General features: G+C 39.1%; 1 protein-coding gene across 3 annotated transcripts in view; it reads right to left on the bottom strand.

Annotated features, from left to right (window-relative positions):
• Positions 1-26073, bottom strand: part of Kcnip4 (potassium voltage-gated channel interacting protein 4) — a 1264979-nt gene that overhangs the window by 242331 nt on the left and 996575 nt on the right. Inside the window, exon 1 of one of the 3 annotated variants that reach the window (XM_004656087.2) lies at positions 5203-5606. The exons of 1 other annotated variant lie outside the window; for it this stretch is intronic. In XM_004656087.2, the coding sequence (XP_004656144.1) occupies positions 5203-5314 (112 nt within the window). In that variant the 5' untranslated portion in view covers positions 5315-5606. Of the gene's footprint in view, positions 1-5202; positions 5607-26073 lie in introns of those variants that run through there. One more of the 3 variants, XM_045130410.1, reaches the window with a different exon arrangement.

The raw sequence follows: 26073 nt of genomic DNA, 5'->3' as shown, positions 1-26073 counted from the left end.
ATAATACTATTTTCTATACTTTGATTCATGTATAATTTCTTCCAAACTAAAAAATTCAGGATAACTAAAGATCCTGAAAAAAATCAGGTAAATCTTTTGCAATTTTCCATCCATATCACAAATGGAGCTCTTATATCTAGCTAGAACTATGTGTTTTACAGTTCCTTGTTTCTTCTTAAGAAAGGCATCTAGTGGAGGTGGCTTAGCAGGTAAAAGTTCTCGCTGAACAAGCATGAATTTCTGAGTTTGATCCCTAGCATCCATGAAAGAAGCCAGACAGGACTGCACCTGTAACCCCAGCACTGAAACAAATGGTGACAGGAAGATCCACTGAGGCTCATTGGTCAGCCCCACTAATAGAAAAATGAGAAGCTTTGGATTCAATGGCTGATTCTGTCTCAGGGAAATAAAGCAGAAGAGTGACAGAGGGGGAAACCTGATATCTTTGTCTAGCCTCACCATGTTTGTGCCTGGGGCATCTGTTCATTCATGTGCTTTTACATGAACATCCACAAACCACTCACACTACACGAATACACACAACCCCCAAATGAAAATAATAAGAAGGCATATTACTGTGAAAAGTAAAACTGCTGTTTCAGAACAGCTGCTGGCCACAGATATCAAAGTAGTTGAGAATTTCTACGGAAAGTGGAAACTGGCAGTGCTATGAGTATTTTGCTATGGAGGGAATTTTATGGATTTTTGTCTTGTCTGTCATGTGAACTGTGACAGAAACATAGCTAATACCTCTGCTCTGAACTCCTCTTTCCCTGCTCTCTGTTTGACCTACCTGTAAAACTTTTCTATACTCATCGTTTTCCTCAAAGAAGATTTGCATTCCATGGCTCTTCAGTGGTTAGGGAATAGGGTACACTGTGAGCAGTGAGCCACAGGTCACCTTACCAGCCACGTCTCCATGTTCTACAAGTCATGCTTTATTACCTACACTTATCCATGTCAACCAATCCAGGTCAGGGCTTACAGATTCTGTTCAAGTTCTTTGGAATCCTCCCTGTTGTGTAGCAGATTCCTCCAAAATGATGAAAGAAAAAAGGTTCTGGGGATTTAGGGAGTCAAGTCTAGAAGACTTGGAATTTGAAGGTCATAAACCACTCTTCAAGGTTATGTTAGCTAGAAACTGAAACATCTCTTCCTGTGGGTGAGGGGGATGAAGGAAATTACAGAGACCCAGGAAGTCAACAAGTTTGGGAAAGGGTCTGGTAACCTTGCCCTAAGGCTACATAAGAGGGAAATAACTGCTTGGAGTGAGAGATTCCCCCATGGAGCTGCCTGTAAGTGATGTAGTATGCTCCAGAAATATAGCATCAATGAGCCATCACCCATGAGGAGGTGGGCTTTCTAGTGATTCCGCTGTCTTCTGAGCAGAAGCATATATGGTGAGGCTGTAGTTGAGTCATTGCTCTTGTAAGCAACCCTTCACTCTGCTCTGTAAGTAACCCGCACAAACCCACTGGTTAATCAAACTGGTTTTGATATAATCTAGTCCTTTGTTCTACTGTCTATACCCTACTATGTGGGGGAGAAGACATGTGTTTGCATCCCCCTAGAGAAAGTGTTTCCAAGACACTTGTGCACACCTAGGTGCTATGTAATACTTCTTTCTCTGTGAAGCCTTCCATTAATAGTGGACTTCCCCAACCTCTATCACTGCAGGTCTTTACTTAGGTCATGGTCATCCTTTGCTTCCTTCTGTCTTCTTTGCTAATTATACTCTTAGCAGAACATAGACCTCCCCTCCCTCAGGGAATCTTCCATTAATTTCCATCTTATACCATTCCGCCATGTGTTAAAACCTAAAAGAGGACACCAAATGCATTCAGAATTCATTATGACTTATACTACATGCTAACCTACAATATGGCATTAATCTCATGAATGTTCTTCCTCATTCACTTTAGTAATGAATGGATATGTATAAAACCTAAAACCAGTACATTAAAATTTCATTGCTCATTTTAATGTTTTTAATAAATTACTTTGTCTTCCTAAGTATTGGATTTCAATTGAAGGAGATTTTTAACAGAACTTTATTAAAATTAATAATTTAAAATGAAGGTTTCCCTTAGTACTTTTCAACCCATTACTCACCTCCAGCATTGGAGACAATAGTTCCAAGGTAATGCTTCTTTATATCAATCCTGATTTTGATACTCTATGCAAATCGACCTAGGATTATTTTCAAAGCTAATTGATAGAATGATACTAAAAAAAATAGTCCATGATGGCACAATTGAAGTCTAATTACCTACTGGGGACAGCATCAAGCCTCAATTTTGTCTAAGAGAAGTTTTCTCTTTGGGCCCATCGTCTTCATTTTGCCACCAAAACAATGGTTAATTGCACACTTATTATGGGCCATTTTTGTTAGTCCAAGCTCAGTGAAGTGTTTTGCAATGTTCACAGGGTTAACCCTGTATTATTTTCAGGTGGAAAGAATGAAGGTATGATTTTTCATGGCTTTATAAAATTTAACTACCTTTATCCCAGATTGACTTGTGACTATAGAGCCTGAGCTCTGTGTCTCTTAGACATTCCCATAGTCTGAGGAAATGTGAGCAGAGGTTTAGGCCAGAATTGTCATATTCTTTCTGGGTATCATCATTGGAATTTATTTGAAGTGACCACTTGCTATCATTGAAGAGGAGTCATGTGTGATGAAAATTCAGTGCAGCTTCAGAGTGGGAGGAGCTCAGACTACTAGATTTAATTTGTCTGAATCTATAATGAGTGTCAAAGTTCTAGCTTAGCTTGCTTTTGTCCCATACTTCATCTGGCATCTAAGCTTTATAAAAAAACATGTGACTATTGGATGATGTTCTTTTCTTTGCATATTTATCTCCCTCATAATTTACTGTCTTGCTAGCATGTAAGGGCAAGTAAGACCTGTTAAATTACTTAGGGCAAGACAAATCCAGGCAATTTTCTATGCATGTTTTCTCTCTTTCCCAATGTTAGAAGAGAGAAGTAAATAACATTAGAAAATAATGGTAGTAAGCAAGCTCTGTAGGATACAAAAGTCTTTGGTTTTTGTACTTCTTCTGCTCTTAGTTTTGTCTTTGGATACATCATTTACCTATTTGGCTTGTCTATGTCTATGTAAAATGAGAAAATTAGAGTAAACCAGCAATCCTTACAGTGTATTTTAGAACAAAAATGAAGAGATTCATCAAGTAAGTATGGGTCTAACATATGTAGAGTGGCTTTATGTACCCTTATATTTTAGCATGATCAAGATTCAAACACATGCATACATACATGCCTACATACATACACTCATACATACATTGAATATCCATCTTTAAGAAGTCATTTTAAGTCAGCACAAAGTTGTTGTTGTTTTTTTTTATTCCAGTAGGGAGGAGTCAGTTTTACCAATATACTTTTTATATTGTTGAAACTCAAACTTGACATTATAATCTAAAAACATGTGTTTAAGTGACATAACATATAAACTAAGATAAAAGTTGCATCATTTCCTCAGTTGTTAAACTTCAGAATTTCCACTGGGAACTTCTATATTATCAATATTGGCACTAGAAGAACTAGTCAGTGATACTGTGAAATCTCACTTCTCTTTTAGCTCCATAAGGGTTCTGTCCTTAGTACCTGCACTAAATCAAGCTATTTGAGCACAGCATACTAACTCCAAGGCAGTAAAAACTAATAAGTGACAAAATTAATACATAAGCAAATTATTCTCACTGTAGAAATTGAAGTTATACAATCCTAGCTGTATCTTATCAGGAAACCAGCATTAATGCATTTAGGCAGAAATTTATGTAGAATGAAGTATTGTCATGTAATATGCTGTGAACTTTGCCCATACATTCTTCTCATTCTAGGGTGTAAATAAAAGTACAGTGTAATATAAAAAAGAATAAAAAATATCTGTGGTTTCATTTCATTCTCTTCATTTTGAAAATACCTTTGAAAAGATGTGACAGTAGCATGATAACTTCTTATCATACTATTTTCTTTATTGGTCCAAATAATTAAAACTTAATGAACATATTTCGTAGAAAAAAATGACTTTCTGAAGATAAGACACACTGACCATTCTTAACATATTTTTAACAAAAATAACATGTGTACCAGATGTGGTTAGGGATGATGTAATCTTAGCTATCAGATCTTAGATACTGTACTTGGAAAAATTACCATAAGCCTGGAAAGGCTTAACTATTTCCATTTACCCATGTTATACAGAATGTGAGGAATAACTCAGCAATAGAAGATCAGATGGAAGGAATGTGAGAGTGTACCTCAGAGACTCAATTTGTTTCACTTCAGAAGAAAGGCAAGCTTAGATACAGAACTGATACCAAATGATTTAGGTTAAATTAAATTAGATGATTAGGTTAAAGCATAGCATGTTACTTCATCAGAAACACTATTTCTTATCTACATCTATCTATGTATGTATCTATCTGTCTACCTATCATCTATCTATCTAGTGTGTGTAATATGTATATGTTCACACACACACGTCTATGCAGACTATGCAAACAGTAAAAACAATTAATCAACTTTTATCTTTGAATGAGAAAGCTGATTGTGAATGGTAAATATGAGCTTTACACTACCCAGTAACATGTTGGTAGCAATGGTGCTGGCCTGTGTGATGGGTTCCCAGTCAGGAGACAAATGATCAAAGTGGTTCATTGAGGAGTGTAAAAGAACACTTTTGCAAATTAAGTGATCAAAGCACATTTTTTTGCTGAACATCATTAACTCAGTTTTACACCATTTTAAATCAACAACCCAGCTCCACCCTCACAACTCTTAACTAATGAGACACACACAGATATTTCCCTCACACATCAAGTGTCTTCCAGAGAGACATCGTAACCTGAAAGTGTGCTAGCCAACCAACTTGATGACCAGACAACCTGTTTTATCATCACATGATAAAATCCTAACTTCCCACCCTGGAGATAAATTAACCCACAAACACCCTAAACCCAAACAGGTTTCAAATAGAAAGAAAATGGTATCAAATCCTTGCCCTTCCCCCTGATAAACAGAAATGAACGGACCAGCGACAAGGCAGCTGTACGTTTAGCATGCATATTTTATAACTTTTGCGAAGGGCATTAAGCCTTTTCAACTTCCAGAGCCTCCCTATCTAGTTCGGAACCAGCCCTGAACTACAGGACGTACTGGGAGCGACCACTTTACCTTCTGAAAAATCAATCAGTCCCAGCAAATGAAGTAGCTTCAGAGACGCACATATAATCACAACAATACCCACTGTTTGCAGTCCTTCCGACTCCCACTCTAGAGTCAACATCCTCTATGCTGCCAGCGCATCCCAGCCTCCGGACCCCTTTGGAGTGGAGGGAGTTAATTAGAGAATCCGAACAAGGTCTGCCTTAGAACAAAGACTGGCAAGGGGGGCAAGCGAGCAGCAGCTCCTCGCAGATGCACAGTGCCAAGCGGGTGGCCCCCCAGGGTGAGGAGAGACCTGGGCTAAAGTCCAGCCTCTCATGCTGATGCTCGCATTTGCCGGCTGTGTCTTTCCCCCAACCACAGAGCTGGGACTCTGCGCTGCCACCCGCAAGGGCTCCACTTCATAGCTGGGGGAAAAACAGCTGCAGGGGACTTCAGGGCTGCTGGAGAGGGGACGCTCCCAGGAAACTTGCTCCAGAGAGCTGGCGCGCTCCGAGAGCTGACGACCCGAGGCTGGGCAGGGCTACTGTGCACCAGTTTGTTTCTGCCACCACAGCTGCTCTCTCCGCCCAGAGCATCCTCTGGGAGCTAGATCAGCCCGCTTTCTAGATGCTAGGGGGAAAAAAAAACCAAAAACAAAAACTGAGATCTAATGCTTAGAGCCTACAATCGCTGTCGCATGTGGAAATCTGTGCACAGCTTTTCTTTTTTTTTTCTTTCTTTTTTTTAAAATTTTTTTGTTCCCTGAAAGTACAGGAGCCATACGTTTCAGAGTTTGCCAGGCAAAAGCATCCAAATCACCTTCACTAGGCTACAGCTGTTGTGGTCTCTCAGGACATTGTAGAAAATGGATGGAGTCCCTATGTTTACAAGCAGACCTGGTGGAGGGTGGGGCCAAGCAGTCCAGTTAAAAGCCTCCTGGAGTGTGGGCTGCTGCTGTTACACTGAAGTCTAGACTCAGTCTCCCCTTGACAAACTTTCCACAAACTTCCCTGATGATAAAAGTCTTGCTTAGGTGTACCTTAAAAATATGCTGTCTGATGATTAGGGACAATGAACACTTTCTTAAGTGTGTATTTGCCTTTTGTATTTCTTCCTCTGTAAACTGCCTGTTCAGCTCTTTGCCCCATTTTGTGAATGGATTGTTTGACTTTTCATTGTTTAGGATTTTGAGTACTTTGTAGATTCAGCAAATATTTTCTCCCATTCTGTGGGTAATCTATTGGCTTTGCTTATGGTATGTTTGTGAAGAAACTCTTCAACTTCATAGGATTCCATTAGTTGAGTGATTGTTTAAGATCCTATGCTACTGGGGATTTGTTCAGGAAGTCTTTTTCCATTTCTATATCATGGAAAGTTCCTCCTGTATTTTCTTCCAGTACTAGCTGAATTTCCAGTCTTATATTGTGGTCTTTGATCCATTTGGTCTTGAGTGCTGTGCATGGCAAGATGTGTGGATCAAGTGATGCAAATTAAAACAACTATGAGATTCCACCTTACCCCGATAAGGATAGAAAACACCAAAAAAATCAAATGAAAATAACTTCTGGTGAGGATGTGGAGAAATAGGAACTCTCATCCACTGTTGGTGGGAATGTAAGATGGTACAACCACATTGGAAAGCCATATGGAAACTCCTAAAAAAGCTGACTATAGAGTTACCAACAGACCTAGTTATTTCCTTACTGGGCATGTACCCTAAAACCTCCAAGCCTCAGTCCAGAAAGATTTGCTCAACCATGTTTATAGTAGCTAAAAGCTGGAATCAACCCAAATGTCCATCACCAGTTGAATAGATAACTAAGATGTAGTATATCTATGCAATGGAATTATACACAGCACTAAGAAAAAAAACGACACAATGAAATTTGAAGAAAAATGATCAAACTTGGAACAGATCATTCTCAGTGAACTTACCCAATCACAGAACAATAATTACCACATAGCCTCACTCAACTACAGCACCTAACCTGAATATACCCAAGATGTCAACATACCCAGCAAGCATCTTGAGGACTGGACAATAGGGTGAGTGGGGAGGGAGGGTAGAGCTAGAGAGGGTGTGGAGGACACAAATCTGGACCCAAACGGCAATGGTACCATACAATTCTACATCCTAAAAGGCAGATTAAATGGTTGAACCTTCACCAGGCCCTTAGAGGGAACAGCTGAGTCACAAGGCACTGGAGAGGGTACAATGAAGACTGACCTTAATCTTCTACAGCTTTTCTCTCTCTTTCTCCATCTCCCTCTCTCTCCCCCTCTCTCCCTCTTCTCTGTAAGTCTTTTATATTACTTACCTGTTTCTCCCTTCTCTTAGTACACAGGCCTGCGATGCCTAAGGACTCAGGTTCCATTTCTAAGACCCACATGAGTCAGATGTGCATGTTTCTGGAGTTTGCAGTGGCTGGAGGCCCTTGAGTGCCCATTCTCTCTGTTTTTCTGCTTCTCTCTCTCTCTTTCAAATGAATAAATAAATAAAAACAAAATAAATTGAAAAAAAAAACTATTTAAAAGCCAAGCTGTCTTGTGAAGTCTGAGTCAGAGGACGCTGGGGAGTGTTCTTGTTAAGGAAGACTGGCAGGCAATTCCTATGACTACAGAATAGAGGACATCATTGACTACAAGGATCCCATCAGATGGCCTGTCCCAGTCTACTCCAAGCACATAGGCAACAGTGGGACCCTGGGCTGTGCCATTATCAAACTGACCTAGTCACTCACATTTTTTCAAACTTTATTTAAAGTTCTCAATTGAAAGGACATTGTGAGAGTTCAGTCTAGTAGTAATAAAGGCACTTGTAATAATGAGCAGTTTCTTTTTTAACATTATTTAAAATTTTTTTCATTAGAGACAGAGAGACAGAGAGAGGGGGAGAGAGTGTGGGCCTCTAGCCACTTCAAATGAACTCCCGATGCATGTGCCACCTTGTGCATCTGGCTTATATGGGGCCTAGAAAATGTAACCTGAGTCCTTGGGCTTTGAAGGCAAGTGTCTTTACTGCTAAGCCATCTCTCCAACCAATATTGAACATTTCTCTGGGCTCATCTATATTAACTACAGTCTGTCAAGAATCATCTCATTCCCCACAGTTCTACATGGCAGGCATTATGATCATCTCCATTTTACAGGTAGGAAACTGAAGCAGAAAGGAGATAACTGACTTGCTAAGCTGTCGACATTGTACCTGGAAGTCAACAGGTGTCCATGCACTCAGTTACTTATTAAAGTTTATTCCACTGCAACTATGAGCTATGAATGGTACCTGACAGATAAACTGATGAACAATGTCTAACTCCTTGCCTTGGATAATTGCTGTTTAGTAGGGAAGAAAGGCAGGAAGTAGAAGGTAACCAATGGATGCAATGGCCTGTGTCCTGTGTACTAGATGTAGCTATAGAATTCAGTGGGAATATGGGAAGAGGAGTTGACTCCACTTGGCAAGAGTGATTGGGGTGGTATTTGTAAAGAAGGTGAACACCAGCAATGGCACCAACTTATATCATTATGATATAATGATGTAATGATATAATGATATAAATGGTATGCCATACTACACTTGGGGAAAGTAGATCTGGGCCAAATCCTGGTTTGATGCCTTGCTTGCTGGAGAATGTCTCCATATCTGAGTCTTAGTCCTCTCTGTTTCAAATGGGAATGCTCTGGCCTCCTATCCTGGAGGATTAAAAAATTAATTGAGACTGTGGAGAGCTGAGAACAGTCCTCCCCCGCCCACACTCCATCTCGCTCAGTACCAGGCCGTGGGAACTATAAAGCACTGCTGGTTTTTAATAGGCTCTGCAGGGCTTCTGTACTTGGGTGATAGTGAAAGCCCTTCCCTTGACCTATTGGCTCTAGTCTTTGTTCCAGGTATGATGGCTTACCACTCCAGCCACAGGGCTATTTTCCTTCTCTGGGCACCAGGAAAAACAACTGCTGTCTTTATAATGGTACTTTTCAATTTGAATAATATATTTAAGGCAAGTATCTTTGCATCTATCTGCCCAACCACCATCCAGCTTCAGTAGTAATCTTAGCTAGCAGCCCCCCCAACCCCCGCCACAGTCAAGGCTCTTGTAGGTCCAGTCTTTACCTGTTTATGTTAGGGGACTTTCTGCTAGGCCTTCTTGAGCTCTTTCTTTGTTTCCAGCCCTAGGACCTCTGATTTTCAAGGATGGCAGAGCCTCCTCACACACCACTGCACATCATGACTAGTAAGTATCAGTACCATCACCAGAGGTTCAGGCATTATCTGAGAAGTCAAAAAATAGCTGGGGTAAATTAACCAAATAGCCAACTATGACTCCTTCTCACTGTACCCCACACCCAATCAATTGCCGAGCCCTGTCAGTCAACACCCCTAATATCCTTAACATGCCTCCTCTTCTGCCCCATACTCCACCTGGATTGCATCATTGTCTTAGATCACCCCAACCTCTTACCCAGTCTGCCAGACTCATGCTGTGCCTGCCTTCAGTTAACATTGCTGACGGGATCACTGTCCCAAAACACAAGTCCCAAAGTGCCTTGAACTTTCGAGAATCGGCCCAAGCTCCAAGCATGGCTCTGACCATGCCTGTCTGTCTCAACAGCTTCATTTCCTTTTTGGGAGTCTGTCCTAAGTGGGATGAGTATGGCAGTGAGCCACATGAAATTACATGTAACGTACGTGAAAAGGACAAAAAAATAAATCAAGATGAAAGAACATAGGGTGTTGTGGGGATGCTCTGTGAGGTGGAATAATGGGGGAACACCTCTCCAATGAGGCCCCTCTCCGTGCTAAGTGTGTGCTATAGCCATTCTGGCCTCCTGGTAATGCCAAGAGCAGGAATGAGGCCACTGAGCACAGTGCTTCCTCTCCTGCAATGCACTATGTCATCAAGAACTGTGAAAGGTCTGGGCTGGAGAGATGGCTTAGCGGTTAAGGCACTTTCCCGCAAAGCCAAAGGACTTAGGTTTAATTCCACAGGACCCACATAAGCCAGATGCATAAGGTGGTGCATGCGTCTGGAGTTCGTTTGCAGTGGCTGGGAATCCTGGCATGCCCATACCCTCTCTCTTTCTCCAAAATAAATAAATAAATAAAATATTTAAGAACTGTAAAAAAAATAGCTGGGGAAAAATACTTTTCTGGGGCTATCATGGGGTAATAATAGTTGCCTTGTTGTCATATATACATATATATATATATATATATATATATATATATATATATATATATTTCCAAATAATGGCTCAATCATTTTATTACAGTCACTTGCTAGTCTCAACCCAGTTTGTTATGACAGCAAACTTGATAACACACTTCTCCTTCATTCACATGCTCACCTCCATCTTTATATTACTCTGGGTGTCAAGCAGGAGTATATTTTTTAACTCAAAAGAAGTGCAAACCAAAGGAACAACATCCTGGCATTTCCTGCAAGCTCACTGTCAATCAAGCATCATTCTATATACATTAAACTCATCAATATGTTTAGTCCACAAGGCAGTAAATTGAGCTTTATCATCCCTCTTTGAAAGAAAAGCAAAAGCAAAGTGGCATTGGAATTAGTTTTCCAGTTATATCCAGTATAGAGGAAAGCTGGGAGTTATGCCTGATTTATTAAAAAATAATAGCCACCAACATTTATAGAGAACTATTATTATTAGTCACTATGCTGAAATCCTCTCCTTTTGTAATTTTCCTACCATTGACATTGTCACTGTGGATTAAATGACAAAATTAGGGTTTTAAAATATTAAGTACTTTGATTGAGATCTCATTGAGAGCATTCAAGATTGAGATTTGGGCAGAGGGATTATAATTGCCAAGTCTTAGACATATAGTCCTTCCATGCTCCTCTGTGCATCATGGTGAGTAGTTATTTATCTGAAGCTCTGAGGGGGAAATATAGACAGAAGCTCTTATAGAAGTAAAACTGTAGTCCATGGAGGCATTATCAAGTCAACTAACCAGCCAGGGTAAGAAAAGATTTCCTTTTTCTTATATTGATCTACTGTGATCAATAGATAATCTTAAATAGGATGATTTGTTAAAACTTGAAACTGAAACCTCTCTTTTGCCATGACTTCAGTTTGAAATTTCTCTAGGTGACAATACCTGCTTAAGAAATTTTCCATAGGCTGTTGATACTCTATGAAAAAAAGTAAATGCAACATGGTAAAGAAAAATATTCTTAAAGATTTTTTTTAATTTTTATTTATTTATTTGAGATAGACAGACACAGAGAGAAAGGCAGATAGAGGGAGAGAGAGAGAATGGGCGCGCCAGGGCTTCCAGCCTCTGCAAACAAACTCCAGACGCGTGCGCCCCCTTGTGCATCTGGCTAACGTGGGACCTGGGGAACCGAGCCTCGAACCGGGGTCCTTAGGCTTCACAGGCAAGCGCTTAACCGCTAAGCCATCTCTCCAGCCCAAGAAAAATATTCTTAAGTAAACTATTTACCAAACTTTACCTGTTACCTCTTCAGAAATACAGATAGAATTATAATGCACATTGGACCTAATTAAGTTAAAAGTTAATAATGATAGTGTGGAAAAGTGATCAGCAACTGACACTTCAAAATATGTCACTTTGGCATGAAGATTATTTTGAGCTAAAGGCAACTATGAAATAGAAGACCCATGTAAAGCTCTCTAACTTCCTTAATCTGACAGAAGACAAAGAATACATATGAAATTTCTCCTTGACTGGCATTCTTCTGCTTTTCTTATCAAGAGGAGGAACACTGTCATAACCAATGGATAGCAAAGGCCAGCCCTGACTTGAGTCTGTATAACCGTTAATTTTAATGTTTCCCCATTTATTTTCTTTTCCACAATTTACCACCTCTAGGAGTGTAAGCCCATTATGTTTTTCTTTGTTATTCCTCTATAATTTATCACCCTTTGTTAGCATGACATATAAATACCAAGTTCAAACCCTGCAAATTATAAATCATTCATGTTTGACTTCTCCAGCATTTATACACATCACACATGTAAATGAACTCTTTAGTGTTAGGCCCAACTAATAATTCTGAATGAAGAGAAGAAGTATATCCTCCCCTGTATCTGTTTGTGTAAGTCTTTAGAAACAAGATTGCAACAAATCCATATTAAAAAATACAGATGCTTATAAATAATGCAGAATTGGCTTGTTTGACAGAAAAAGGCTCAAGAAATAGAGATGGCTTTAAACCCTGACTTCTTCAAAATCCCTGGTTGGTTTAAGACAGGTGAAATCAAAACAACACATTACGAAGTTAAAAACAGATGAAATTGTAAATGAACAATGTATTCTTTCAATCAATTTGAGCTAAAAGAAATAAGCCATCATCATGGCTGGCATTGTCTGGAAAGTTCTATTGAAGAGATAAAACTAGCATGGGAGAGGAAGGGAATGGGCTTATATACACACAGTGGTAAGGCTGGGACGTTGCTAGAAAAAGAGTTGGACTGGAGAGATGGCTTAGTGGTTAAGGCACTTGCCTGCAAAACAAAAGGATTCAGGTTCAATTCCCCAGTACCCACATAAAGCCAACTGCACAAAGCAACACATGATCTAGAGTTCACTGGCTGTGGCTGGAAGCCTTGGTGCACCCATATTCTCTCCCCCTCTCTCTATTTCTCTCTCCTCTCCTCTCTTTCTTTACCTCAAATAAATAAGTAAATAAAATATTTTATTAAAAATATAAAAGGCAGCTGGACGTGGTGGCGCACGCCTCTAATCCAGCACTCGGTAGGCAGAGATAGGAGGATTGGCATGTGTTCGAGGTCACCTTGAGACTCCATAGTGAATTCCAGGTCAGCCTGGGCTAGAGTGAGAGAGACCCTACCTCAAAAAACCAAAATATCTGTCTATCATCTATCTATCTATCTTGCCTTTTAACATCAGGACCAAAAGAACAAAAATCAAAGACAAGATTAACATGAAACCCCTATGTCTCTTCCAATTTTAGAATTTTCTCACCATAATAATGGAAGCTATTCAGTCTCAGGTACCCTCTAGACAAATTCAGGCTTTCACATGGGATCTAGGGATCTGAAATGAGGTACTCAGAGTTGTGGAGCAAACACTTCATCCACTAAACCATCTCCCAGGCTCTCTCTTGCATTTATATGGAGCATACCTGAACATGTGCAGGCAGGTGCTGCCAAAGTCATTTCCCTTTTCTGCATAGACAGAATGGGTGAAGCTCATTAGTCTGTCCCCTTCTCAGTAAACAAAGAGCTGTCCACATTTTCCATTAATGTTGAACAGAGCACTGAGTGAATGCTTAGGGAGGCACATGGGATGCAGGGTGTGGGTCATGGTCATGGTCAGCACACACTCTCTGAATACAAGTACTGTGAGGTCACTGGGCCAGTCCTGACAGCAAGGGGGGCCAATGCAAGTCTGTGGCTTCTTCCTCCAGTGTTCCCACCATGAATAGTTAAAGTGTCTATACAATAATAACAATGAGAATCGCTGAAAATTCCCCAGGAATAAGGAGGCATGAGAACTAGCCACAAAAACCAGGACCAATAGTCCATGTTTCCATATCACTCCTTGTGAATGTCTATAGTCACTAGTGCACCCTAAATCTGAAACATCTGGGCACAGTGTCCAGCCTCCTTTTAACAGTAGCAGCCAGTGAAGCTGGTGCCACATCTGAAAGAACCTCCTTGGCAATAGAGACTACAATGAGTTTTAAATAAACCAAACAGAAGAAAAATGTCCTAGAAAAATAAAGTGGACAGACAACCTTTCTTCTTAGGAGCATGAAATGTTTTCCCAAATTCACTGTCAGGATTGCATCCTGATCCCTCTGAGGTTGCATATGTTCTGGTATTGCACCCACGTCATGCTGAAATCAATTGACATTAATTTCTGTTGCTGATGACACAAGTTACCACAAACTTGGTGTCTTAAAAGAACACAAATTCATTATCTTACTACACGTCTGAAGTCCAGAGTCAGAACTGGGTGTCACTGGGCTGAATTTATAGTGTTGGCAGGACTGCATGCTTTTCACAGGGTTAAAGAAAACACCTATTTTCTTTCTTTTCCAATACCTAGAGTCTATTACATATTTTGGCTTTTAGTGCCCACCTTTGTCATCAGTTGTATCTTTGTCACACATCACACTGACATGAACTCTTCTGTCTTTGTCATCCTCTGTTTGATATTACATCGGTCTACATGGATATAGTCCTTAGTTTAAAGGCAGCGGATTGACAATATTAACTCCATCTGAAGGCATGATAACCCTTTGCTATGTCACCTAAAATATCAAATAGTTCCAGGACTTCGAAGGCATACATCCTTAAGGGGTTGATATTTTGCTACCACATGCTGTCAACACATTATTTATTTGAACTTGAATGATTATTGTTTTAATTCTGTTAATTAACTATTTTAATAAATGTTTTCTAAGTAAAAAATATAAACTAAAATTTACCAAAATCGATTTACTGCACTAGAAGTAAGACATTTGAGATACGTGCTCATGCATGTGTATATGTATGTATATATATGAGTGAGTATATTTTCATGTACAGAAAGAAGAATTGTCTCCCACAAGGAAAGGGCAACCTTAATTAACTTCTCTATTTCTGAAATTCCAACAGTCATAGGGATGTGACTCTGAGGAATGCACAATTCAAAATATTGAAAAGGAACCCTAAATAATTTGGAAGGTGATGATAGAATGACAGTGTAGGGGAAAGTCCAGGTGGGTGTGAGTATGAGTTACATGGACAGAGCTCCCAGCCTACACCAATGCCGTATAATGCTTCTCCTTCATAGAAGTTCAAGGACATTAACAAGGTACATCTTCATGGGAGCAAGGGTGCTCTCATGTGACAACCTAATTAGCTGGCTCAGACATCCTAGAATGGGTAAAGCCAGAAATGAACTAGGCTTTTCATCTAGTGAGGTTTTCAGTTCCAGATAAAATGTACATTCCTGTGAACATAAGCAAGTAATAAGCCCCAACTTTCAGACTTTTCACAGTGACAGTGTTCACAAGACTGAGGGGTCTTCATCTCTAGTAGCGACGTGAAATCTCATATTATCAGCTCTAAATGTGATGTCACAGTTGAAATAAAATTTAGTTTTAACTCATTCTGGACATCTACATTTATGTGTTAGGGTAATTTTATCTATGATTGGTTTTCATATTCTTTGTTAAATTATTTTTTCATATAAATACATTTTTAAAGGAAAACATGGGAGCTATGACGATTGGCTTTTTACTTAATGTCAAGGACATTAGGAAAACTGGATTTTATAAATTGGTCTTCTGGATCCATGTCCATAGTTCGATTTTTTTTTCTCCTCACTAGTTTGTGCAGGGAGCTTTGCTTGTGTGGGTGCCATGGTGTTTTAGGTTGGTGATTTATAAAATGGAAGCAATGGAAGTGACTACCTGATGGTTTTGTCCAGAGAAAGAGATAAATTAGTGCAATAAAAGTATTTGGAGCAGACCCTATGGTATGTCCTCTATTTGTTAGAGTAAGTATTATTTTACCATCAGTCAGCTCTGAGCTGTTTACACTACATTTCATATCGAAAATCTAATTGACAATTTTCAGGATACACATCATGTATTTTGGTCACAATCACCTCCCATTACTTTTGTGCCCTTCCCTTTTCCACTGAACACTTTCTTATGTACAGCTAGTTATTTTTCTATTTAAATGTCATTTTTCAGCCATCCTCCATAATCCATAACTACATGTTGATATAATATTATGCAGATCCTTTCCAGGCAATGATGATGAGCATGAGGTTATGAATTCAGAGGCTCCTTTATGTCTGTAGGAAAGCATTTCAATGCACTCCTCCATCTTTTGGCTCTTACTTTCTTCCCTTTCTCCTGCAATGTTCCTGAGTCTTGGTGGGAGTGACAGAGCTGTTTCTTTTAATGCTGAGCTCTCAAGTGTCACTACTTCTAAATACTTTGATATGTTTTGAGTCTCCCCAGTAGTCACTGCTATCTGAAAATAGAAGGTACTCTAATCAAAAGGGAGAGCAGAATTAATATATAAACATACTCATAAATATTTAGAGGACTATTTCCTGGGCAAAATATATCCAATTATCCAAACAACAGTAGTAAATTTCCTCCAGCAGCTTATATCCTTTCTAGCCAAAGGCTTTTAATTATGTTTTCATTGCCAGGCATCATGAATTCCCTCCTCAAATCCAATCAGAGACAAGGTTGCTACTCCCATTAACAGATATTCCACTATTGCACCAGTGGGCATATCTTGCCAGGTTGGCTAATACTCATTTGACAAATGTAGAAATTTATGATACTGAATTTTTAAGAGACTAGTTACAAAGTTGGTAAGTGACAGATCAAGCTGGAACATGAACCATGTAAGGAGATCCTGTTCTCATACTCACTAACCAGACTCACTTTGGGTTTCAGGATTCAAAGACTGGAGCCCTGCTCAGTCACCATGCTCAGCAAGACAGTGTTCATACTAACAGACCTTTTTAATCTATTTGGGAAGATCCTCAGATTTCAGCTGGCAGAGTTCAGCAGTCATTTATTCACCCTTGACTATATGTTTCCTTCTCACTACATTTGTGCCTTCAATATTTCTCCTCAAAGAAACTTGTATGATAGGACTCTCAGAGCTAAATTCCATAAAGCTTGTTGTCTGCAGGGGGAAGTAAGGAATGCATATATATTTCTATCTCCAAGAGGAATACCAGTATACAGAGAAAGTCTGTTTCATGTGTGCTGGGATTTCAGAGGCAGCAGAAGAAGCATAAGAAAAGAAGGGACAGTCAACCAGTGCAAATGGAGTCAGAGTTGGGCCCAAAACAACAGTTCAGTCACTGTGCCAATGAGTTCACTATCATTTGTTGAGTGTCCACTATATGGTGAACTACACAATACTTGTAAATAAAATGGTTTTTGACAAATCCAAATGGCTCTACTTTCAAAAACTCAGCCTCTATCTGTCCAGATTTTGGCAACATACTAACGTAGCTTTTGCATTGTTAAAGCTACATCCTGCCATCTGTCAGGAGACAAGCATCTGCTTTTCTGATTTCACCTTTACCCCTGGGTAGTGTATCTTTGTAGGTACCAGACTGTGCACTGTGTTCATCATATAAACTCCCTGCTTAGAGTTCTGCTAGCTGTCCTTTCAGTGTGGTATAATAACGAAGCTTGACATAAACTGTTGCTCTGCTTTCTTTCCTCAGCTTTTCATTAAGTACTTGTTGAATACATGTGTGCCAAAGGACAGGGTTCTTTTCTCATATAGACATGGAACAATTGTATCAGAAGGTATCAGAATCAGAGATCAGCAAGTCACCTCATTTTTTTTGAACAGTGGAACTAAGAAATTATTAGACTGGAAATAGAAAGGGGCTCCATGATGAGAATGTTACATGATGAGGACAGCTGAATGGCACACATAGCAATGTCCTATTTCATTTATATGATTACAGTAAAAAAAAACAAAAACAAAAAAAAAAAACTAGCAATTACAAGAATGAGAAAAATAAACAAAGGAAAGAGAGATGGGAAGACTAATGGATAGGCTATTACAATAATGTAAGCTGAAGTCATCTCCAGGGCCAGAAAGGGATGGACATAGGAGCTAGCACAGATGCTGCAAATGCCTCTGGCAGAGTAACGTGAAACTTAGGTTGAGACAGGAGGCACCAAAGTGATCGGAACTAACCATAAAGCAAGGGGAATTCATTTCCCAACATTTCACTGGCTCAGGGTATTGAATTTGTACATTTAAAGGAAGTTGCAATATCTTATGAAAAGAAAACATGGATCATCCAATACCCAGGAAAGGGCCAAAAGACCAGCAGCAATAGTTTGCTTTTCTCTCTTCTGTTTTGCTTGAGAGGGAGGGATGTCCTTACCATGTTTATTTATGTCCATGTATATATCTACCTCTAACTTTTTTTTTCTTTTTGGTTTTTTTGAGGTAGGGTCTCACAGTAGCCCAGGCTGACCTGGACTTCACTATGTAATCCCAGGGTAGCCTCGAACTCATGGAAATCCACTTACCTATGCCTCCCAAGTGCTGAAATTAAAGGCATGTGCCACCATGCTGGGCTATCTACCTCCAATTTTTAAGCACCAAGAGGGAAGGTGCTACTTGTCCCATTGTGAATTAATCAAATGCCTTTGAATCAATCTATTGCCATTGAAAGGATGAAGGTCACCTAATGTAGTAGAAAACTGGATATCTAGTCTTTTAAGAGAAAGGAAACTCTTAAGCAACCACCCCATCCCCTCTGATAAAATGGGATAAGGAACATGTCGGGAATTTAACATGTTTGAGCTTTCAAAACATGGTATTTGAGAAGTCATGAGGGATTAAGTGATGACATAAATGTGGAAACATTCCTTACGAGAAGACCCAGAGCTAGAGACAGAAACATGTCACAAATCCATAGAAACATGATAATTGAAGTGGCCATAGTGAGTGAGAAATTCAGGGAAGAGATGTGTACAGGAGTTAAGAGAAAAGAACTGTCCTAATAACAAGGAGAACCAAGTGGGCCAGGGTAAAAGTGGCAAGAGAAGTCTGCAGAAACCTTAGAAAGTGATGTCTGGTGGGAATCAAGAGAGGATAGAGCTTAAAGAGGAGAATTATTATATAAAATATAGTAACCATATCTTTCAAATTAGAGGGTTGCCCTTGTACCAATTCAATGTGGACAAATCTTGGAATGGGAGCAGCTTGTGGATCTCTATGTGTGGAGAGGACTATAGGTCTGGAGGTGGAAAGATAAGATAATCATTAAAGGGATTATCAATTGAAACAGTCAATATCTCTAATAAGATACTATTCACACATAACTGATAATTTATTAGGCTAGTAACCTCATAAAACTATGCTTATTTTTACATGGCTAAAAGAGCAAATGAGGAAAAGTTGATCTTAGGCCCTTTGAGGGCTATAAGTAGTCTTTTAGTTTGAATTACTGGAGGGATGGTGACATTGTAACCTGGAAGGGAGAGGAGGTGGGTTATTACAAATGAAAGAGGTTAGGAATAAGCCAGGTAGAAAACTACCTTGTTATCAAATTTTAAAAAAATATGTAAGTTTTAAAAAGAGAGAGTTTTTCAGAAGTGACCTTGAAGGTGGATAGTCCTGTGCCTAGAAGCCACAGAAAATTTTCAGTGCCAGGACTCAGATACCTCCAAGTGAGTTGTTGTCCAGGGAGGCTTCTTAAGTCCCCAACTGAATACAGGCTATTGACAAGGCTCTTTGTTGCCCACCAGAACTTGATGGTAAGACCCTATTGCTGAAGATACCACATGTTTTGGTTGCAGGATGCTGATAAATCAAGCTAGAACTTAGCTGAAAGCCATCTCCTGATGACAATAGTCATTGTGCCAACAAGTGCGGGGGCTGGAGAGTTGGCTTGGCAGTTAAGGCATTTGCTTGCAAAGCCTAAGGACCCAGGTTCAATTTTTAGGAACCACATAAACCAAATGTAAAAGGTGAAACATGTGTCTGGAGTTCATTGCAGTGGCTGGATGCCCTGGCATGCTCATTCTTTCTCATTCTCACTCTGAAATACATAAATAAAAATAAAAATGTTGTTGGGGGAGGGCGCTGGGACAATGGCTCAGTGATTAAAAGCACTTGCTTTGCAATGGCTGCTGGCCCAGGTTCAATTCCCAAGCAACCCACATAAGCGAGACACAAAATGTTATACAATCATCTGGCAATTTTTTTTTTCAGAAGCAAGAGACCTTAGTGTACACACACACACACACACACACACACACACATTCAAGTGAATGAATTACTTTAGTAAAAAGAAAAAGGATGTTCTGGAAATTCATGTAGGAGATGCATAGTAATATGGTTGACTATATAGGGAGAGCAGGATAGATATAAGGGATAGCAGGATAGTCATGAGTGATACAAAGCTGACTGAACTTACAAACAGTGCAACCAACTAATTAAAAAATGAAAAAGGAGAGACTCCAACATGATTATTTAATGCCCCCTAAAAATTATCTTCACTGGGTGTAAACTGAGATGTTATTTGTAAAGCTACTTATAAGACAACTCAACAAAGTGAACTGTGTAGGCCTGTGAAAGCAAGAAAACAAGAAGTGCATGAAATAGCTGGGGATTTGCTTGCAGGATGACTTGCTTTACCCAGAGGGCTTATCTACCACTTTAGAACATGCTGCCTTCAAGGAATGGAGCAAAGGAGGAATGTGCAAGTAAGTAGATGTGAGCATTTGCTCATGATCACCTTAAATCAAATCCTTATTGGATAGAGTATTTCCAACTCCAGCTTTCAAGATGGTGAATTCCTGGGGTAGGCAGGCAAACACTGCCACTGGCATGTGGAAGATCTCTCACAACCATAGTCCCCATTAGCAAACACATTTGGTCCATTACGGACACCTCACTGCTACCACATCATAGCCACCATCCTGTCTTTGTAAATCACCTCCCAGTTTATATATTCTTTTTTTTTTTTCATGCAAGGTAAGTTTTGCACTTCATTTTCAATGCTTTTAAACCATTTTATTTTCTTATCACCATGTACCCAGTTGGACTTATTTGATTGATATGCCTTGATTCTATTAAGCAGATCTCTCCCTCGGGGTCTTTGTACTTATAGTTTCTTTACATTAAATATAATAAACCTAGAAGGTATTTTACTCAAAATTACAGTCCTCTAGTTCTAATTCTTCCTTGTCTCTTCCATTACCACAATTGTACAGGTTACATAATTTTTTATTCATGTTGTTTCCCTCACTTGGCTCTAAATGCCACCACACAGAACTGTCAGCTTCATTTAGCGTCCCCAGCAGTGGAGACAGACATGACATGTAGTAGGTGTTTGTTAATGAGTTGATGAATGTTTCTGAAATATCTACTGGTTGCAGCAAACATTCACCTTTATGACTAATGCAGTTTTCCCTCAATTAACATACATAGAGGTAATACATCATTCTTAAAATTTTATATTGAAATGTAAATCAAGAAAAACAATTTCAAATTTCCTTTAGGAAAAAGCACAATGAAATTACTTGAGAAATTGTTTATGAGGAAACTAAAAATGTACCAAGTAACTCAAATTAAAAAAAAAAAAAAACTGAGTGTGCTAACAAAATATAATCACTGGCCTTATCAGGAAGATGGGTGCTTAAATGAAAAGCTACATACAATTAATTTTTATATTTATTATTTTTATTATGTGCTTTACAATATGAACATATTGGTCATAGTCCCATTGGGTTACACTTATATTGCCTCTTCCCTGTTTCCATTTTATTGAGGTTCCTCTTCAGCGGGGTTGTTGATATTTGCTGTGGGGTCATGAATGTACCAATCTGTCTCAGTGTGGGGACAATGTCTTGGGATATAGCTTCTCACCCTGTGGTTGTTAACATCTTTCTGCCCACCTCTTCTGTGATGTTCCATGAGCCTTGGAAGGCTTATTATATCTCCTTATATTTATGAGGTCTGAGAAATAGCCCATAAGTTTCACACTGAAGCTGGGTGGAGCTGAATTCTCTGCCTAATTGAGAAATGAGGAAGGTGGAAATTGTCATCCTTTCAGCTGCTTTCTGCCTCTTTAATGATCATGCGGGTGAGAAAGGAATGAAGGGGAAAAGGAGGAGCCAAGGAATGCATAGTCCTTAAGAAATGACAACAGGAATTTAATGGGTTCCTTTATTCAAGATAAGGTGGCATGGCCCTTACAAATATATCCTGGTTAGCTCTCAGGATGACTCTTCATTGTGCATACTATCTATACTTAGCAGATAAGGAAACTGAGAGAAGTTTTTGCCCAGTTTGTTGGTGTTGGGATCAGATCTAGTCTGACTTCAGGGACATTGTTTTGTATGAATTGCTACTGAATGTGTTTTCTAACCTATTTCCTTCTGTCCACCCAGTGGGAGACATTTTTCCTTAGAAATCATTTTCTCAGTGGTCATTTTACCTGCATTCATTAAAACCTTTTTTTAATGTGGGGTTGAAACAGTTGGAAGTCGTAACAAGATCCCTCACTGTACATGTCACAAATACACATTGGGGCAGGACCTGTTTCCCTCTTCTCAGAGGAGATAAGTAGCTGGCAGTTTTAGATTCCTCCAACTTTTTCTATGTTTCTTCTTTCTAGATAGCGTTTACTTGCAGTGCATATTCTCCTTCCAAGAAAACAAAGAAAAGTAGCATCTGGGCAAAGTAAGCAATGAGCCCCCACAGCCAATTTCTCATCTCAGGCACTGAAAGTATGGCTATTAAAACAGATCAGCCAAAATATAACTGTATTTTTTTTTCAAATAAATATCAGAGTGTGTTTTTCTGAAACCTACCATGCTTGTCTAAGCCATAGTGGGGAATGGTTAGCGAGGGGAAAGTGTATACACACCATTTCTGGCAGTACTAAATTCCATACAAGCCCAGGAGGTCACAATCAAGACACATGGCTTCATCTTTCCCACTTTGTCAGTTTCCAAGAATAAGGGCTTTTGGGAAGCTGAGAAAGTTTTCTAACCAGCTCAGAATGGAGTTGTCTATGGAAATTCAATTCAACATACAGCCTCTGGTATGCATAACACATGTTTAGGGTGCTTATTCTTGGGCCATCTCAGATCTGTTGAGTCAGAATCTCAGGTGAGTGTAGTAATTTGATTTTGTCAAAGTTTCTGGGTGATTGTTCTGCCAGCTGAAATTTGAGAAGTGTAAAGGAAAGAAAGGATAGAACTATGACTCAAGAGTGGGTGCAGTCTCTGGTGCATTAGGCAATGGAGACTTACTTAAGGAGTAAGTTGTCTGACCTCTCTGGCCTTGATGTTCCTTGTTTATAAAATAAAGCAATAAAACTAATTTTCCCTAAATTTGTTTTCAAGCAAACATCATAACATATAATTTATCCCTCATTATAGATATTACTATAAGTGTTTCCCTTACTTTGAAAAATCTGGCTATCATTGTTGACTATTCTTCCTTCACCTTATGTAACGCCAAGTCAGTGTTGCCTGTGCATATGCCCTGTCCTGAGTCTACAAATGGTCTACTGATGTCCAGTTGTGGCAATTATCTCCACCTTCGTACTGTTGTGTAATTTCCCTAATGTCACAGTGGAAGTCAAATGATGGTGTCAGGAAGTGATGCCAATACTGAATATAATTTGTGTTTCTTTCCCTCTGCCAAGACATGTTTCCTCTCTGCTAGTAGTTTTTATCAATGAAAATAAAACCAAAATAAACATGCAGTCCACAAGGTGGGGCTAGGCAGACCTCATTTCTATGGGTAGAGCATTTCCATTAAGTATATAAAGCAATTACTTTGAATACATTTAGCACATATATTGATTGAATATAAAAGCCACTTTACCTAGAAGTGATCAATAAACAACAAGGCTTGTAGTTGTACTATACTGCTGACTTATTGACAGTTCTGAAATGTGTTGTTCCTGGTGAAAGGACCCAGAGAATAAAAGCTGGACAGAATGTGGAAAGCATTCAGCTTAAAGAGATCAATGTAGGCAAACAACAAGTTAGAACCAGAGGAATGGAGAGATTTTTCCAAGTTGATTAGTAACAGAAATATAACCTCAATATAACCAATCTAATATAATCTAATATAATAATCTATAATATATAATAAAATGTAATATAATATTATAATATAATATAATATAATATAATATAACCCATCTAAGTGGGTGCTGTTGATTTAAATGTTTTACTAAGTCAAGTATAATACTTTAGACTTAGAAGCTTGTATAAGCATCCATTTTCAAGGGAGATGTGGTATTTCACACTTTCATTTTTATTTGTTCCCAAATTCATTTAATTAATTTATTTATTAGAAAGAGAGAGGGAGAGCAAGCAAGAGAGAGAATGAGCACCCCAGGGCCTCTAGCCACTGCAAACCAACTCCAGAAATATGTGCCACCTTGTATATCTGGCTCATGTGAGTACTGGCAAATTGAACCTGGGTCCTTAGGCTTCACAGGCAAGTGCCTTCACTGCTGAGCCCTCTCTCCAGCCAGGTATTTCAGACTTTCAAATGATAAATGAGGAAATGTCAAGTTATTACAGTAAGGGCAAGAATTTGGGACAGAAACAATGCCTAATCAAAGGTGTGGAGTTACAGAATTGCCTGATATTCAGGAATACTAACAAAAACTCCACAGCTCTGAAAATGAAGGAAGCCATTCAAATCAAGAGTAGTTAGAAAGTAGGCTTGCATGATACTGAAGGCCAGTCATCCAGGCTAAATATGTTATTCCATGACACTTTAGGTGCATATCTAGTTAGTAAGGAATTTATGCAGGAGAGTGACATGTTCTAATTTGTATCTTAGTTCCCTGTGACTACTGTGAGGAAAGAAAGTAGATATACCATCTCAGACTGAAGACAGTAAAACAGTTTAGATTTTAAATACCTTAGGCAACAGAACAGAAGGTAACAGCTCTGCAAAGTCAATTCTACCCCCAATAAAGAAGATCCAAAAAATTTTGTGTATGTATCTATGTTGTGTTATATATGTATGTTTATATGTGTATGTGCATGTTTGTGTACTTATTTGTGCATCTCTATGTACTAGTGTGTACAGAGACCAGAAATCAATAATGGATGTCTTCCCCAGTCACTCTCTACCTTATTTTGTTATACAGGGTCTGTTGGTGAACCTGGACCATACCAGTGTAGCCAGATTATCTAGCTAGCAAGCTCTATGGATTCTCCTTTCTCTGCCCCCAGCCTTGAGACTACGTATGTGACATCATCTCTGAATATCTGGTGCTCATGCTTGTGCAGCAAGCATCCTACCCACCGAAACATCAGCCCAGCCCCCTGGAACTTTGTTTTTTTCCAGAAGAAAAATCACTAGAAATTAGTTTTTTGTTTTTTTTTTTAAATATTTGCAGGAGAGAGAAAGAAAGAGAGAGAGAGAAAGAGAGAGAGGGAGAGAATGGCATGCTCGGGCATCCCATCACTGCAAACAAACTCCAGAAACATTCACCACTTTGTACAACTGGTTTTACATGGGTACTGGGGAATCAAACACAAGCCATCAGGTTTTGCAAGCAAGCATCTTTAACCTGTTAGCATTCTACCCTGCTACTAGGAATCACTTTCAAATGCAGAGCCCCATTAAAATAAAACTGGCTTTATAGTCATCTCTGGTCCAAAAGAAGAGCAAGAAAGGAAACTATTGTTTGGGAATGTTGGATCGCAAATAAAATTTAAAATAACTTTTCTATTTGATAGGATTAAAATGCAAAAGGTCAGGGAGAAGTTGTTGAGGGACAATGAATTAAGCATAGACATGAGCTTATAGAGGGATATCAGAGATGAAGAGGGCAGAGAGAGATGGACATATGTCTCTGAAAATTATTTGTTTCTTTCCTAGAGTATTTCTAGTTTATGTGAATAGCAAGTATATTTTCATATTAGAAATTGTTCTTATGGAAGTTAATTCTCTACTACAGAGGAAATTTCCTTGTAAATTAGCAAGAGTACCTAGACTACAATGGTACCTGCAGACAAGATGCCTAGAGAGTTGATGAGTTTCTCCAAATACCAATCTTGTCACATGGCTCATGGCCAGTGCTGGCCACAAGCTCTGGGATTTGGCAGTCAAGTGACATTGTTCTCAAATTATCCAGGAGAAAATGTCCTTTTGTGATACAGGTGTGATACAGGAGAGACTAACAAATCACTCTGCGTCTCTTCCTACTCTACTCCCCACCCCCCACTTTTTGAAGGGCTGTCTGAATAAATATCAAAATGTCTGATCATAGCAAGCTTTAGTTCTTTCAAGTCTATTTAATAGGTAACTATTAAGACAACACATTCAATATTTACTAAATAAACTTCCTTAAAACATAGTATCTGTCTACCATCTATTTCTCCATCCATCCATCATCTA

The sequence above is a fragment of the Jaculus jaculus genome, chromosome 11 (genome assembly GCF_020740685.1).
Source record: "Jaculus jaculus isolate mJacJac1 chromosome 11, mJacJac1.mat.Y.cur, whole genome shotgun sequence".
Taxonomy (NCBI): Eukaryota; Metazoa; Chordata; class Mammalia; order Rodentia; family Dipodidae; genus Jaculus; species Jaculus jaculus.
Note: the sequence above shows the minus strand (reverse complement) of the source record. Positions and strands in the feature narration are given on the sequence as shown.